At 40.9% G+C, this 15,890-nt stretch overlaps 1 protein-coding gene across 3 annotated transcripts in view; it reads left to right on the forward strand.

Annotated features, from left to right (window-relative positions):
* Positions 1-15,664, forward strand: part of LOC102227618 (transcription factor SOX-6-like) — a 144,859-nt gene extending 129,195 nt beyond the window's left edge. For 2 of the 3 annotated variants that reach the window (XM_023352828.1, XM_023352841.1), the window contains exons 13-16: positions 3,513-3,621; positions 4,400-4,570; positions 7,114-7,327; positions 11,891-15,664. In XM_023352828.1, the coding sequence (XP_023208596.1) occupies positions 3,513-3,621; positions 4,400-4,570; positions 7,114-7,327; positions 11,891-12,233 (837 nt within the window). In that variant the 3' untranslated portion in view covers positions 12,234-15,664. The remainder of the gene's footprint in view (positions 1-3,512; positions 3,622-4,399; positions 4,571-7,113; positions 7,328-11,890) is intronic. The other variant, XM_014471878.2, reaches the window with a different exon arrangement.
* Positions 15,665-15,890: the final 226 nt, after the last annotated feature.

A 15,890-nucleotide genomic window follows, 5' to 3' on the forward strand; every position in this document is an offset into this window, starting at 1 on the left:
GGAGAGCGACCGCAAAGGGAATATCTAAAGAATCGTCGACCCGGGGGCCTGTCGTTAATCTATCCCGTTGAATCTTCCCAAACTCTGCTGATGATGTCTTGGTCCATTTAGCAAAACCCCAACTTCTTTTTTCTCTGACTTTTCCGTTGGTTTCCTCCCGTTTGCCGCAGAGTCATCTTTCCAAACTGTTTAACCTGTTTAAACATTGCGAACTATAGAACATTTGACATCCAGCCCTTACGGACGGATTGCCAAGATTTCTCTCGCCACATCTTCAGAAAGAGGCATCAGCCGATGCGGCCTTCCACAGGCCGTCCTTTGGCAAGGCATGAGCCTGAACGGGAGGTTCTCAGGAGGCACTCGGGACTTGAGTGGCTATTATTCTTCTTTAAGCTGGTTTTCCATTCCTTACTTTATCTCACTCCGTCGCTCCCTCCCTCTCTTTTTCTCTTTTCTTTAGTCCTTTGTTAGGAGGTTGCTTCCTGCGGTGAGCGTGGCACTGCCCAGGCACATGTTCTGTGGTAGGCCTGATTACAGCCCTGCTGTAGTGCTGACATTGGCCTGCACCAACTCCTCATCTATAAACACACACACACACACACCCACACACACACACACATTTGGTGGGCCCTAAGTTCCACCAACTCTGCCAGCAGCTACCGCGGCATGACTTCACCCGGCAACCATTCTTTGCGTCAAACAAAATGCCTCTGTCACCAGAAAAAGAACGGGAGCTAAGAGGGAGGGAGGAGAGAGGCAAGGGGAGAGAAGAAGAGAGAAGAAGAAAGGGAAAAGAAGGGAAGAGTGTAGGATGTGTGGTGGCTGTGTGAAGGGGTTTGATGTGTTCGGACGCACTTTGGGATAATTTTAGCCAAGAGGCAACCGAAGACGAGCCGCTCAGAGATTGTCTATAAAAGTGGAGTGACAGGAAGATTTGCCAAATTAGAGCAAGCATGCGATAATGTGAAGATGAAGAACACAAAGGATTAGTCGGGCCTCAAGCTAATGCATCAACCAGACGATGATTTAGGCTGATGTTTGATGATTTTTGAATATCAGCTATTTAGTCTACAGCCAAGTAGGTGCTTGACTGTAGACAAGGTGCAGAGCTGGGAGGTGCTAACAAGATATTTTGCCACAAGATCTTCTGAACAATATTTTAAATATTTTCTAAACTGAACACAAAAGAAATTTGCGTTTGCTCGATGTTTTTCTTTTCCTATAACAATTCTTCTTGATAATATATCCTATGCTGTTGCTCAATTATTTTTCATAGACATATTTCAATGTGATTTGGCCACAATATCACGACTAAGTATTTTGAAACCTGATAGTTTGGTAGACTCTATTCAAATTGGGGACCAAAGTTGCAACATTAGTTACATTTTCAGCTGGTGAAGTTCACTGACACACTGCACTCTGTCAAATGGACTAAACATTTAGAAACACTTGTTGAGCCCCTGTGGTGGCGCTGCAGCATGAGCAGCTGAACAAAACAACCCAAAAACCTTTGAAAGAGACACTTAATGCAACTTCCTTCTTAACAGAATGTGAACAAAAGTGGAGTGGCATCAGATTTTAGCCTTTGCAGGATTTGTCTTTTGTCTTTGGCAAAAGATCACAAGCCATTTCTCCCTCTAGTTCTAGTCTTACACGTTTGTTTAGGTTGTATTGAATGCCCTGCGCTTTAGTCCGCTTGCTGCTTTTGGAGCGGTCTCTGGTCCGCCAAGCGTTTACATATACATTCGAACCGCACCAGAGTTCACTTCAACCGAACGGAGACGCAAGTCTGTAGGCGGACCAGGGTTCGCTTTTGCAGTCTGCATCGGAGCTTGACTGCGCATTCACACATCCCCAAACTAAAAGGACTAAACATGACGGGTCTGAATGCAACCAAAGGCGTGATAAAGGCTAGTCAAAGGATGTGATGCCATCTCACAGCAGTGTGTGGCCAAGCAGGTCGACTTGGTAATTCGACTTGGTAAGTTTTCATGGGTACAACCTTTATATACTCTGCTGCTCCACCCACAAATGCATTTTCTATATAAACTGCTCCCTACAAAGGAAAAATATATGAGATATATTAACCTTTCTGAAATACAAAATACATTTTGTAAGCATTGTGAGGATACTGCAACTGGCTAACCGTTAGCTTTGAACTGGATAGTTGGGATTTACTTCTGAGCTATTGGGGCAAACCTAATGTGCTATTTTATTCCACTTTTCAATAACCTTGACTGCATTTGATCGTATTTTCTTCAAATTCTGCGGTTTCACAAAATGTTAGTTTTAAAAAATATATATTTCCCCCCAAGCCCCACGCACCAATTGTTTGGCATCATCTGGACGTATCATCACATCTTTACATTCTACAAATAAACCCTAGAAGAAAGTTCAGTCAACTGCAGCTTAGTAAGCAATGCAGCTGCACGCGCTGTGAGAGCAGGTGGCTCCTCTGTCGTCATCTGTACTGGGGGTTCTCTCTCCTCTGCAGGGTGTGTGTGAAGCTGAGCAGATCTGTACATATATGCATGGGTATCAGATGAATCGTGTCCACCACCAGATACTTAAGAGGCTCAAGTACATACAGAAAAAAGCTATCTCTTAATCCATCTCGTCTCAAAATATACATTGATTTTTCACACACAGATTCCTGGGGGAAAGAGATATGAGCCATATAGATCAAAATGATTTGAATGGAATGTTAACGAAACGAAACCTGGAGATTTAGGTGTTATTAATTTAGTGCAGTGCAGGGAAATCATTGGTGAACAATTCAAAACCACTGCTATTCTTTTTTTCTCACTACGCTACACACAAACCGATTGCCATGGAAACTGACTGACAACAGCCACACTAATTTGTCAGGATTTAGCACCAAAACCTATCAAACATTTCCCTCACAAAGAACAGAACATTTAGTCCATTGCAGTGTTATGTCTTCAGGCTTGATGTCTACTTTGTGATTATTAGCAAGTGATAGTCTGAACACAGAGGTGGTTGATTAACTAATTCAACCACCTGCTCTACTGATGATCTGTTAGAGTTGATGTGTGGGTCACCGTTTTTTTACTGAACTGAAACACACTGAATTCTGCAGCAAATCTACAAGTAAAGGTTGTCAAAGTCAAGCAAGCATAACTAACCTACTTTCCTCTCCCTCTCTATTTTTATTCAATAATTTTTTTTTTATGACCTGTGAAATGTGGTACTCTTGAACCTTGTTAGCTAGCTGTCATTGTGTTGACAATTAGTTGACAAGTAATTGCAAAGCACAGCGTTCCTTAAGCTGAAACCAATGATGGTCATCGTCTGTGAGCAGCTTTTTACCTTCCAACAGAACGCTGGAGGTCGGAATCTTGCGCATGTGACGTCACGTTATAAAAAACCCTATTTAAAATAAACAAACAAGGCTTAACCTGGTGGGGTGGCAAGTAAAGCCTGGAAGCCCGCCAGGCTCATAATACACTGGGGGAAGCCCTGAAGTTTATACAGGTTTTTCTTTGTTGCAGGAGCGGCTTCACTACGAGACTCTCAGCCAGCATCTGGGGAAGCTTGGGGAGGACACAGGGAAGATGGTCCATCGAGTCATCGACCTGACGAGACCAGAGGATCTGGATGGTGGGTGCCTCAGATGGACATCCACTCCACTTTTGAACCAAACTTTTCCTTTCTTTGCTGCATGTTATCTGTTTTTTTCTCTCTTTTTTCTGATGAGATTTGTAATAATCCAGGCAACTCAAAATCATTGACAGATGTATCAAACGTAGATCAACAAGTGTTGGTACAGATATAGGTAACCTACTCCAGTTTAGTTGGCTCCAGAGCCTCAGTGAAGTACGCCGCTGTCTGGTGTCTTCGAAACATTTAGATGACATTAGCTGTTAAAGTGTGCTATTTGTCTTCAGTGTGCAAAACCAAAGCCGGACGGAGCTTAAGGCAGTCCGGCTTTGGACTGCCTTAATGATGCCTAGAAATGATGAGAAATGACATCTGAGTACCTAATGTTCCAAGCATTCCACGCAGCATAAAATATTCTCCTTGGATATTGCCTTGGATCACTCTGACCTCAACCCACCTGTTTCTCATAAAGCACCAGTGTTTACACAAGATGAGAAGCTGAGGAGTACTCATCATGATTTAGTTTAGAGGCCGAGGATAAACACAGGAGCCTGGGGACTGAGATAGTATCAGTCAGGAGCAAACCGACTACAGCGTGCAGCGTTCACGTCAAGAAGTGCAGGGCATCCCAGAAACACCTCACTAGACTTTTGTTGTACTCCTCAACCCAACAAGCACAGGGTTAAGTTCTTTGTCAGACTTTGTTTTTTTCTGATGGAAAGTTGGGAAATGAATCTTAACAAGTATAAAGCAAATGTCTTTGTTTGTCATCTCTTAGGGAATAATATCACAGAGGCACGAGTGTTCAGAGAGGCACGAGGCAGGAACAGCAGCGAGCCCCACATCAAGAGGCCCATGAACGCCTTCATGGTTTGGGCTAAAGACGAAAGGAGGAAGATCCTGCAGACTTTCCCCGACATGCACAACTCCAACATTAGCAAGATCCTGGGTGAGTATCTTGACTTCTCCACTTTGGACAAAGAATATTTATTTCACTCAAGTTTGCTGGCGAACTAAAGTATGAACTCCTCCACAGCAACAGCTAAAACCAGTGTTAAAGTTTCAAACGCGTTTCCTTAAACAAACGGTTAAGGAATGCATCAAGGAAGGCGGTACAGTGTCAAGCAATGCCCAATTCCAGATTGGAATAGGCAACGGTCTACCAATGAGACCTTAACGTCAAACAAAATAAAAATGATTTATTAGTTCAGTAGTTATTTCCTGCCCTAAACAGATGCATCACTGTCATTGTCCGTGTATTTACTCAATTTGATAATTTTGAAAGAAAATATATTTAATGGGAACACGTCAATTTCGGTTTGTCCTGTCTGTCTCTGTGTTGCCCTGCGACAGACTGGCAACCTGTCCAGGGTGACCCCGCCTCTCGCCCGAATCCTTCGCTGGATATAGGCACCAGCAGCTCCAGACCCCTCTAGGGACAAGGGTGTTAGAAAATGGATGGATGGACGTCAATTTCGACAGACACTATTGTTTGTTGATGAAAAGTTTTGGCACTAGGACGAGGAAGAATAAGACGACAGGAAGTTGTGGCGCGCCTTGTTTTTTAATGACTTGTTGCGTGAACAAACTAATCGAATTGTGCTATTAATTGTTTCTTATTTGATGGAAACACCATAATTGCGACATTGTATTTTTTCAACTTTAATGGAATACTGACAAAGATTTGCGCACATCTGTAATGGAAACGCAGCTACATAAGCGACAGATGACATAATTGTCGGTGTTCTACTCGGCTGACGCACATTATCAAGATACATTGTCTGGGTGTTGTTCCAAACAATACGCACTATTTTTGTAATGCTAGCTGTTTATGCTAATTATGCTAATTACTAATGTAGAATGCTAAATACATGAGAGAGCTGTCATTGTTTTGTTTGCTTTAAAGACTGTCTAAAGACGCTTCATTCTAGCAGGTCATAGCTTTGCAAAACGGAATAAAATAAAATAAAAACAACAACAACAACACAGGTTTAATTCCTAGGAACAACTTTTCTGCTAACTCAACCCAAGATATCCTCCCTCCCATCCCAAGATAAAGTAACTTGTCTCCTTTTTTTCCCGCCGCTCTCATTAGCTTACCCTCCCTCTGTATTTCACAGTTCACAGGGTTCCTTACCAACAAGCTGCAGATTATGAGAGGCACTAATGTGTTTTTCAGGCCAGGAACGCGGCACACACAGAGCTCCACTGTGCCACCTTGACTCGTGTGATGGATGCATTCAGTTGAAATCCTTGTGGATTCTGACCTCCTCCACACAGATATCCATTCACGCCGCGCTGAGCGTAACGGCTGTTCCTCGAAGCATTCCTAAGACCGCCGATGTCCAACGCAGAGTCGGGAGCCAGCAGAACGTAAATGCTGCTCCTGAGTGAACGGACCGCTTTTTTTTCCTCCAGAGGTTCTGCGGTGTTGACTTGGTTTTGATTAACAGGCGTCATTATTTCAGTGAAGAAAACTGGGAATAAGTCCTGTCGGCCGTTATTATGCTTGTGTAACAAGACTCCGAGAGAGAGAGAAAAAAAAGGAAATTGTGTACGTGTATACGACCGTACGTATACAGAGCATGTCCTTCCAACACAAAAACACAGCTGGGCTTTTTGGGGAGAAGGTGGGTGGCAGGCTCGCAACAAACTCCCCTGTGTTTCCTGTGTCACAAAAGTACAAGGAAAGTTTGTGATGAAACTCGATAAACAGACAAGCGAGGCTGAGTGTGTATAAGCAAAGTGCTTCACAGATGTGCTGCCTTCTCGCCGTAATGGCCTCGTCCACTTGTTCGGAAGGTCCTCTTTACCAGGAAACAGTAGAAGTACACAATGTATCATTCTTCCTGGGCGAAGAGGGAGCAGACAGGAATCCACTCCAGGTATTAAACAGCCTCTAATACCTGATGGTGGTTGTCAGGTTAATACGACAAAGTATTAGGACTATTCTAGGTACAAAACAAGGAAGAGTACATTTCTGCCAAAAAACTAAGAAACTTTGAGGCATAAATTTTTTTTTAGAAAAACAAGGAAATGTATGAGCTTCAAAAGTGGAAAACTTGCAAGAAAAAAACTCAGAAAGTTTGAAGTTTTTTCTAGACAATTTCTGAGATCAGTCGCAAAACTTCTACGCTTTTTCTCGCATGTTTTCCTCTTCAAACTCAGAAATTTCCACGTTTCACTTTTTTCTAAAAATTTCTAACATTAATCTCAAAATGTCTATGCTTCTTTCTAACAAATGTTTGACTTGTAGAAAAATGTGTGGAAATGTTTAAGTTTCAAAAGTCCAAAATGTTCAAGATTTGTTTTGTTCTTATAAATAAAATTTAAAAAAAACCAGCAGGAAAGCCAAAATATAGATTACAAATATACATGTTTTTAAATGTGTTATTCTTTCACTCTCTTATATGGTTGATTTCTACATAAATTGCATGTTTCAAGTTGTCGTTGCAAGAAAGAAAAGACCAAAATTCCAACGCTGCGTTTCAGGTTCTCGCTGGAAAGCTATGACCAATCAGGAGAAGCAGCCGTACTATGAGGAGCAGGCCCGCCTCAGCAAGATCCACCTGGAAAAATATCCCAACTACAAGTACAAGCCGCGGCCCAAGAGGACCTGCATCATCGACGGCAAGAAGCTGCGCATCGGGGAGTACAAGCAGCTGATGCGCTCGCGGCGTCAGGAGATGAGGCAGTTCTTTGTGGGGTGAGTGTGGCTGGGGTTTCACTCTGGGCTTTCTGAGCCCGTTTCTCCACTGCGGGCGACACGTCATTCCTCTCTTGTGCTCGTAATCACAAAAATGACGAGAAAATCCAATTTCAGGGATTTATTCGATCAATCAGTTTTATTTATAAAGCACTCGCCATGCTAAAAGTAGCTCAAAACGCTGATCTGTTAAGATCTTAGAGCAGGGGTGTCAAACTCAATTTCACCAAGGGCCACTTCAGCATATTGGCCACCCTCAATGGGCCACATTGACGGTATAAATCAGGAATGCCCAAGTGCAGCCCTCCAGACTGCAACTTTTAGATGCGTCCCTGCTAAAACATACCCCAGACAAAAAGTTGACTTCCCTCATTAGCAGCAACTCAGTTCTGTAGAGGCCTATGAATGAGTTTCTGATCCAGGTGTGTTAGAGAAAGAACACATCTAAAGTTGCAGAGTGATAGGTCTGGAAAACTAGACTTGGGCAACCCTAGCATAAATGTATGAAAATACAATGTTAAAAATAAATTAAACAACACCTCATATTGTTAAATGACTAATTTTATGTATTCAAGTTTTAAATATTACATTTGCATGTATGTAAAATTACTGCTCAGTTTAAAAATATGCTCAGTATTTTTAATCTGCTCAGCTAAACTTCGCTCTTTAGCTTGTTAGCTTGTCGATGTTTCAGTTTTATTCCCTGGGAAAATTATTCTTTGTCTGCGTTAAAGATAAGCAGACAAAGAATAAAAACAAGTTTTGATATTAACTCTCAACTTCACTCACAAAACTTTTTCGTTATTTATTACACAACGAACATGTATTTCACATAAGAACAAAACAATGAGGTGATGTTGCCTGTCCTTGAACACAAAGCTGATCCTCTTCACCCTGTCACCAACTCACACATCCTCACTGTGTTGTGTTGTGTAAATAAACACAAAACAAGCAAAATCAATAAACTATATGCATATTCCAGTATACTGAGTTTTGGTTTTACATTCATTCTATTTAAATTTAGTTTGTTTGTGCTTACCAATGTTTTCTGGCCGGATGTCTGGCACCGTTTTCCCCTGGTCAGTTCGTCCATGTCTGGTTTTAGTTCTTGTGCTGTTGCAATCCGCAAAACGGCGTGTAGGTTTTCGTCAGTAATGCGCGATCTGGTCTTGGTCTTGTTTAAATTCATTATTGAAAACATCTGTTCGCACAGATAGGTGCTTCCAAACATGGACAAAAAACACGAGCTGCATGGAGTCGAAGCTGCGGCATCAAATCAGGGGGCAGTAGACGGTAAAAGTCCTCGATTGAAACGTCACGGAACTTCGCTCTTTAGCTTGTTAGCTTGTCGATGTTTCAGTTTTATTCGCTGGGAAAATTAATAATCAGCTTGAGGTGACTCTGCTGCACTCTAGTGGCGAGAAGCCGTAATGTTGGCTGGTAACAATCGGAAGGCATTATGGGAGATGTAGTTTGTAGTCAATTCGTGCTCAAAACCTATTTTAAGTCAATCAATGGGGCTGTAAAACGGTGGTGGGGGGAGAGGGCCACATAAAATGACGTAGCGGGCCACATGTGGCCCGCGGGCCTTGAGTTTGACACATGTGTCTTAGAGTAAAAAAATGCTGCACATGTTTACTGTAAATTAAAAGTGTGGTCTGAGATTGTCAGTGCAACAACCTTAGCTAAAATTACAAATGCTGTAACATAATTTCATTTGACTGAAATTTATTCGTACTGCTTCTAAAATTATTATTATTATTGAATAATCGTAATATTTTAAATGACATCAAATGTTTTTAACTTTTTAAGTGATAGTTTGGAGACTTTGGAGAGAGAGTTTCTTTTAGAAATTCTAACTCTCGTGTAGCCTTCGTTTAGTAGCGTAGGCTAATTGTCCAGTCCAGGAAGCTGAAGCTAAAGGCTAGCCGTAGAGCGGCAGACTTTTAACTTCCAAAGAGAGATTAGAAGCATTTCAATTCCAATATGACATTATTAATAGCATTTACAAAACCTACGACATTTTTGATTAGAATTATTTTAAGATGGCAGAAGTGTCGTTTGATCTTGGCTTTTTTTTCAGGCTAGCCTCTAGCTTCAGCCTGTGGACCAACTAATCTGTGTTTTATATTAAATGAAGGCATCAAGAGTCTATTGCAGAGCAGATATAAACTATTTACTATGTTTCAACTGAAATTTACTTTCAAAGTGCTTAACTTTTTGTTTTTGTTTGTCATGCTGCCTGCTTTCTGCTCCTTTACATTAAACGTTGTTGCTAGCATGCTAACTACTGTTACCGTTCTAATGAGCGATGTGTGATTTTCCATTAGTTTTCGCATCGTTACATTTTTCCCCTGACAGACAATTTTGTCTCTGATGACGGGAAAGTGAAAAATCAGGAGTGTGCAGAAACAAGCAGGGGAGGGGCAGCATCATGTTCCTCTGTACTCCATGCAGCCTGTGAAGACTTCAATCCAGATTTTATTATTTTAAAAAAGAAGGATTTAATTTTTTAAAACATTAGTATTCTAACCCTAAACTTTGAGTATTTATTTTAGGCAAAATACTTTATGATATGCACTTTGGTTATTTTTGCATGTTATTGTTTTGATTATGTTTTTATGTGCAAAATGTTGCCATCTCAAGGTGTTTAATTTTATTTTTGTTATTGTAATACAAGAAGGCAAAAATGAATGATCAACAAATAGAATATTTTCTCTTTCCTCAGAGCAGTTTTTGTGCTATTCCACAAAATGTGTCGATGACGACTGATTACTTTATTTGAGGCTTTATTCTCTCATGTGTGCTGCACTTGGAGCCCTGATGGAAGGTCTGGAGCCCACTGTGGCTCCATCTGCGAAATAATTCAGGCATTTGCTTAAGAACATTATATTTTTAAGAGAATAGTCAGACCAGAAAGGTAGGGGGTAGGAGGGGGAACAGTGGCATTGTCTTTAATGGGAACCAGTTGTGGACGTGTTTAAAGCCATCTGAGTGGTCTGAGCTTGAGATGGATCTACCAGAGGCCGCGGCTTTAATCGGGAGCGATTTTTAATAGCTTGTCATTTATTAAATCAGGACAATGGCGGGTGCTTGCGGGCAGCGAAACCAGAGACAGACAGACAGAGTGGAATATGAAATGTAAGCAGATGTTTGAGAGGGGAAAGAGAGCGGGGCAGACGTCACAGGCTGAGTGCCACATTTTCTGTGTGTGTGGTCAAGTAATGTATATGAAAAAACGCTCAGGCTCCACCGAGGCCTGGACTTTCAGTTAGAGCCGTGCCGCTAACTCATGGCACAGTCCACACAGCTAAACCAGCGGCGTCTTAATGTGGCAACGAGGGCGGGCAACGGCATGTTGGGTGAGAAACGATTTTCCCGCTTCATGTGGTGCGTTTGGGGGCCTGTTTAAACAATGTTTACCCTCATCCCATTTGTATGCCTGCAGGCTAACTAGCTCATCCTTCCACTAACAGCTAGCGCTCCGTGCTAGCGGCACACTGGTCCAGAAGAGAAGCTTCACACTCAAGTGTGTTTTTCTTTTCTTTTAATCCCAACAGCAGGTTCACATTCAAGAATTTTTAGAAAAACATCCCAATTTCCTCTAAAACTACCATTAACTTCTTCATGTTAAAGTTTTATATCCATCTGGGTTTTGAATTACTCTTTCTAAAGAACAGTAAACTCACCTTCTCCTGTCACAATTGACTGTGATTTGCATTCAGTTTACGAGAATACATGTACCCCAGAGAGGTTAGCAAGAGCCCTGCCAAAATGTTAGGAAATGTTAGAGCAGAAACTGTGTTCTGTTTGGCTAGCCTGTTAGCATGTTGGTTTCAGCTTTTATGTACCAAAACATGGAACAAAAGATACAATTAAATAAAATAACTCTAGTCATTCAGTTCTTCAGTGCAGACAAATTACATTTTCTCTTTGTTATAACTCCCCAAATGTATATGGTTCCAGTCCATTTTTAGCTGATGTAGCCAAAATCTGTGAGTGACCAGACTGTACCTGGTTACAGCAAAACAAGCACAAAAAAAACTAAACAAATGAAAACAAAACACATATTCTCTTTCACTTTTAGGGTGTAATTTTAACATTCGAAAACAATTTATGTCTCAAGTGGTGACTTACGTTGATAAAGGCTGACGAGTTGTACTGTAGGAAGGGCTGTTTGTTAGCAAAAAGCTAAGTAGGAAAGACGGCTGGCCCTAGAGGAGTAAATGTCTCTGTCTGTGAAAGGTTGCTATGGCAATTATAAACAAGTTTAGTTCATTAGTTTACAGTGGGGAACCTTCCAGAAGTGAACTTCGTGAAGCCATTGAGTGAATCTGATTCTGTTAAATAGAAATGATTCAAGAACTCTGTAAAGATGCTAGTTTTGAACTGAGATAGGATGTATGTGTTTTTGACCTGGAATGCATTTGCATACAGATTTTTATTTAAATCTCACGTAGAATCCACAATGGGGAGATACTGTATGTGCTTGAAGTTGTGCGTTGTAGTTTGCCAGAATTTAACATGGGTTGTCTTTCTCTCCCTTTATTTTTCAAACCTCAGGCCTCAACCCCAGATTTCTCTGGGCAACAGCTCAGGAGGCGTTGGAGTTTACCCTGGCGCTATCACCATGGCGACAACGGCGACGCCCTCCCCGCACCTGACCTCGGACTGCTCGAGCACGTCAGCCAGCCCCGAGCCCAACATCCCCGTCATCCAGAGCACGTACGGGGTGAAGTCCGAGCCCGGCGGCGGCAGCAACGGTACGGGCGTCGGCGCCATGGATCTCCCCGGTGACCCCGCAAACGGAGACGACGACATGGACATGTACGAGGACTTTGAGGACGAGCCCAAATCGGACTATAGCAGCGAGCACGAGACGCGGGAAGTGGTCAGCGCCAACTGACCACGATCTGGGGGCGGGGGGACGAGTAAAACAAAAACGTGACAAAAACAACGACTCCCTTTACGTCCAGAGAGACGAACTCTGGGAACAAAGTTCATGGCGGAGGTCATCCGGGAAGACTTTTCACCGAGCATGCCCAGGCAAGAGCTGGAAGACTTGTAGAACAGTGTCTTGACAGGCGCCCCGTTGAAGAGAAACGGGCCGAGGAGGGAGAAGGTGTCCCACGAACACGACCTCAACAATCATTCAGACTTTGAGCTGACATGGAGCTGCAGTTTCCTACACTCCGACAATCGTTAAAGGAGCAAGAGGAGAGAGAGAGCGAGCGAGACAATGAACAAATGAGCAGCAAACGCATCACAACGCGGTGTGGTTTGTAGAGAGCATGCATGTTTTTTTGTTTTTTTTCACGCATCACAAAATGCTCTTTGACAGCTATTTGGTCTTAAATGTGTAAAAGAGTGTGTTAGTTTGACTATTATGATGTATTTGACTTTTCGTGACCCCGTTTGGTTTTCTGTTCCATCGACCTCTGACAGGCCTCACTGCCTGGACAAACTCTGGACTGTCGGAACTTGAAATTTAGAAAGTTTTTCATATAAATTCTGATTTGTGTTACCTTCTTAGTCTAACCTTACTTTCAACATAGTGCTAAGCCTTTTCCCCCGCCCCCCTACAAACTGCTTATATTGCATTACTGTTAGTTTTTTTTTTTTTTTTTAAGAAATATCCCAGCTCAGGTATGATGTGCCAGCTTGTGAATGTCGTTTTTTTTTCTTTGTTTCCATAAAAGTAGGACTTTAATCTGTTCCATAGATAGGATTTTTCAGACTGTCATTGAAATATAGGGAGTTAAATCCCTTATTATTATTATTATTATTATTATTATTATTATTATTATTATTATTATTATTAAGGAAGGAAAAACCCATACATTGTACAGTTTTCTTCAGATGTGCCAAACATTCACATTGTCCCTGGATGTTGTAGTCTTAATTTCCAATGCTGCAAAAAAAACGAAGAAAAAAAAAAGTCTTATACAATCACGTTTTTTCTATCTGGTGTGATAGATTGTTCTTTTCTCTTTTGTTTGTTTGTTGTTAAGTAAAATGCTGGTTCCCCTCCTGGTCCAGTCGCAGTCAGAGCTCAGGGAGGACGCGTCTTCGTCACGCTTTCCCCCCCAGTCACACGAACGCATCGCATCGTGTCGAAGCCGCTTCACTTCCAGACACATCGTAGCAGAGTAGCTCATTTTATTTCCAGCTGCACTGGTGCTTTCATGAACCACGTTGCTCTTAGTTCCTTCACGCCAAAGCAGTTCGCTCGAAGCTTAGCGTAGTGCTGCATCAGCACTTATGACCGGCCCTTTAAATCAGGCTAACGACAGAGGTACTTTTTAGCTTTTTTTTAAAAATTTATTTATTTTTTACACCTTAAATTAATCATTTCTGAAGTGATGTTTTGGTAAATCCTTGGAAACACTTGACATTTTACCTGAATTACGTGACTCTTATTTACTGTAAATCCAGATTAGTTGGAGTTTGAGGCAGAACGTTCTAGCTTGTCCGAGAGCCGAACATAAAACGGGCTCTTATGGTTTTAAGTCAGGCCTCAAAACCTCTTACAATGTAGCCAAATGTTATTTTACAAACTATTGCTCTATAAATTCATCCATAAGGATTTTAGTAGCTGATTTACAATTATCTTGAGACTATACATTACAATATTATTTAATTTTAAAAAAATTAAATAATATGTCTAAACATTTATAAATAATAAAAAAAAGAAAATCTGCATCAAGGTGCATCTCTATCATAAACTGCACTGTTTAGTGTTTTTTTTAAGAAAATAGATGACGGATGTTTAAATGGGGGGAAAAAAGAGGTCGGAGGTCGTGCACTATTGATTATGTTCCTGTGTGAAACATATAGAAAGAGTGGAACATGTGAAATGGTCCTGCTCAAAGTTGCTGTCTGATGTGATATTCATACTCCAAAAAATTAAAGGTGTTTTAGCAGTTTGAGAGAGAGCTATTTTACCAAAATATTAACATTAAATATAGTTTTCAATGAGTTAGTTTCTGCGACCACACGCGTGCGCTATTCGTTTCTCTTAGGAAACAAATATTGTTCTTCCCTCCGCCTCCGAGCTTCAAGTAATCACTGTAAATATGCATCCAGTGGAAACGTAATTACAGTTTAGTTTATCTGTAAATTGACATGAACTGTTTTTAAGATTGTTTTTGTTTTAAGACAGTAAAAGTTTATATTTTTCAGTCTCCTCTCAGACTAGACTTTAGCTTCAACTTTCTGGTTCAACTAATCTGGATTTATCCAAAACATTTTTGGGTCGCCTTTCAACAGAACCTCACTTCAAAAATCATGACCTGCCCCTTTAAGAATAGCTGAGTCCTGAAAGGACGTCTGAAGCTCTTCTTACTCAGATTCAGACGAAAGGTGGGAGAGCCGTTGCAGAGATGTGATTATTGTGGGTTTTGTGTTTTCAATTTGTCCTAAAATGTCTCCTAGCTTGTTTACTATAATCTTCCTCTTAGAATAATGTGAAAATTATCTGAAAACTCGCACATTTAAAGGCAAAACTAAACAGGTCGGTTATTTTAAAAAGATGACCTGTTGTATTTTCGCATAGTTCAAAATTAGGGCTTCACCATTTGATGCATAATGATGCTGAGGGGAAAAACATTTGTGCTCACTCATATGTCAAATCTTTTTTTTTTATTTAAAAAAATCTGGTACCCTGGGTGCTTTTTAAACATTTTAATTTTCTGCTTCATGACAAAATTTCTCCTTGCAACTATTTCCATCTGTATTTATTAGGACTGAACATTGTCTTTAGCTCCTGTTACATTTCTGTTAGCATCATACACATATTAAGCACTGGATATTAATTCTGATGTACTTTTCCTGTTTTTTTATTTTTTATTGACTAATGTGAAGTTATTGTTTGATTTAAAACATTACAAATTAGTCAAATAAAATCAGTTTTTTTTTTGAGGGGGGCCTCGGTGTTGCCAGGCTCCATTAAAATTGCCATTTCTTTCAATGCATTTTTAAAAGTGATTATTATTGTTTCATTTATTTAAGCGGACTTTGTTTCTCGCAGCTCTGAACGGGCCACGCCGCCTCCGATCTCTTTTGAAAAACAAGAAAGAAAAAAACGTAACCTCATGCTCTTGTTAGTCGTGACCTGCGGAGGCAGAGCACGCGTTTTCATGGTCACACGCATTTTTATTTTTGTTTTTTTCTTCTTTTTTTTTTGTGATGAGTATTGTATTTGAAATTTCAATTGTGCGTTTTAACATTTCATTGTATTTATTAGCCTGCTTTGGCTCTAAAAAGTGTCAGTACAACTTGGTGAGAGAGACAATCTGAAAACAAAAATATATATGAATAAAAAAAGAAAAGACTTCAGATTAACGTTGAAGTGTTATTTGCTGTGTGTGTGTGTGTGTGTCTGTGTGCGTGTGTGTGTGTGTGTGTGTGTATGTGTGAAAGCAGTGGGACAGGTAGTTCTTTACAAATGTCTATTTCCATTGCGCTAAATGGAGCTCGCTTTTTTTTTCTTCTTCCAAGGATCTAATAATTTCCAACACAAGGCTTTCAGTTCCCAAAGCCTGACTGTTCCCCTCAGTCTTTA

Source organism: Xiphophorus maculatus, chromosome 2 (assembly GCF_002775205.1).
Source record: "Xiphophorus maculatus strain JP 163 A chromosome 2, X_maculatus-5.0-male, whole genome shotgun sequence".
NCBI classification, from domain to species: domain Eukaryota; kingdom Metazoa; phylum Chordata; class Actinopteri; order Cyprinodontiformes; family Poeciliidae; genus Xiphophorus; species Xiphophorus maculatus.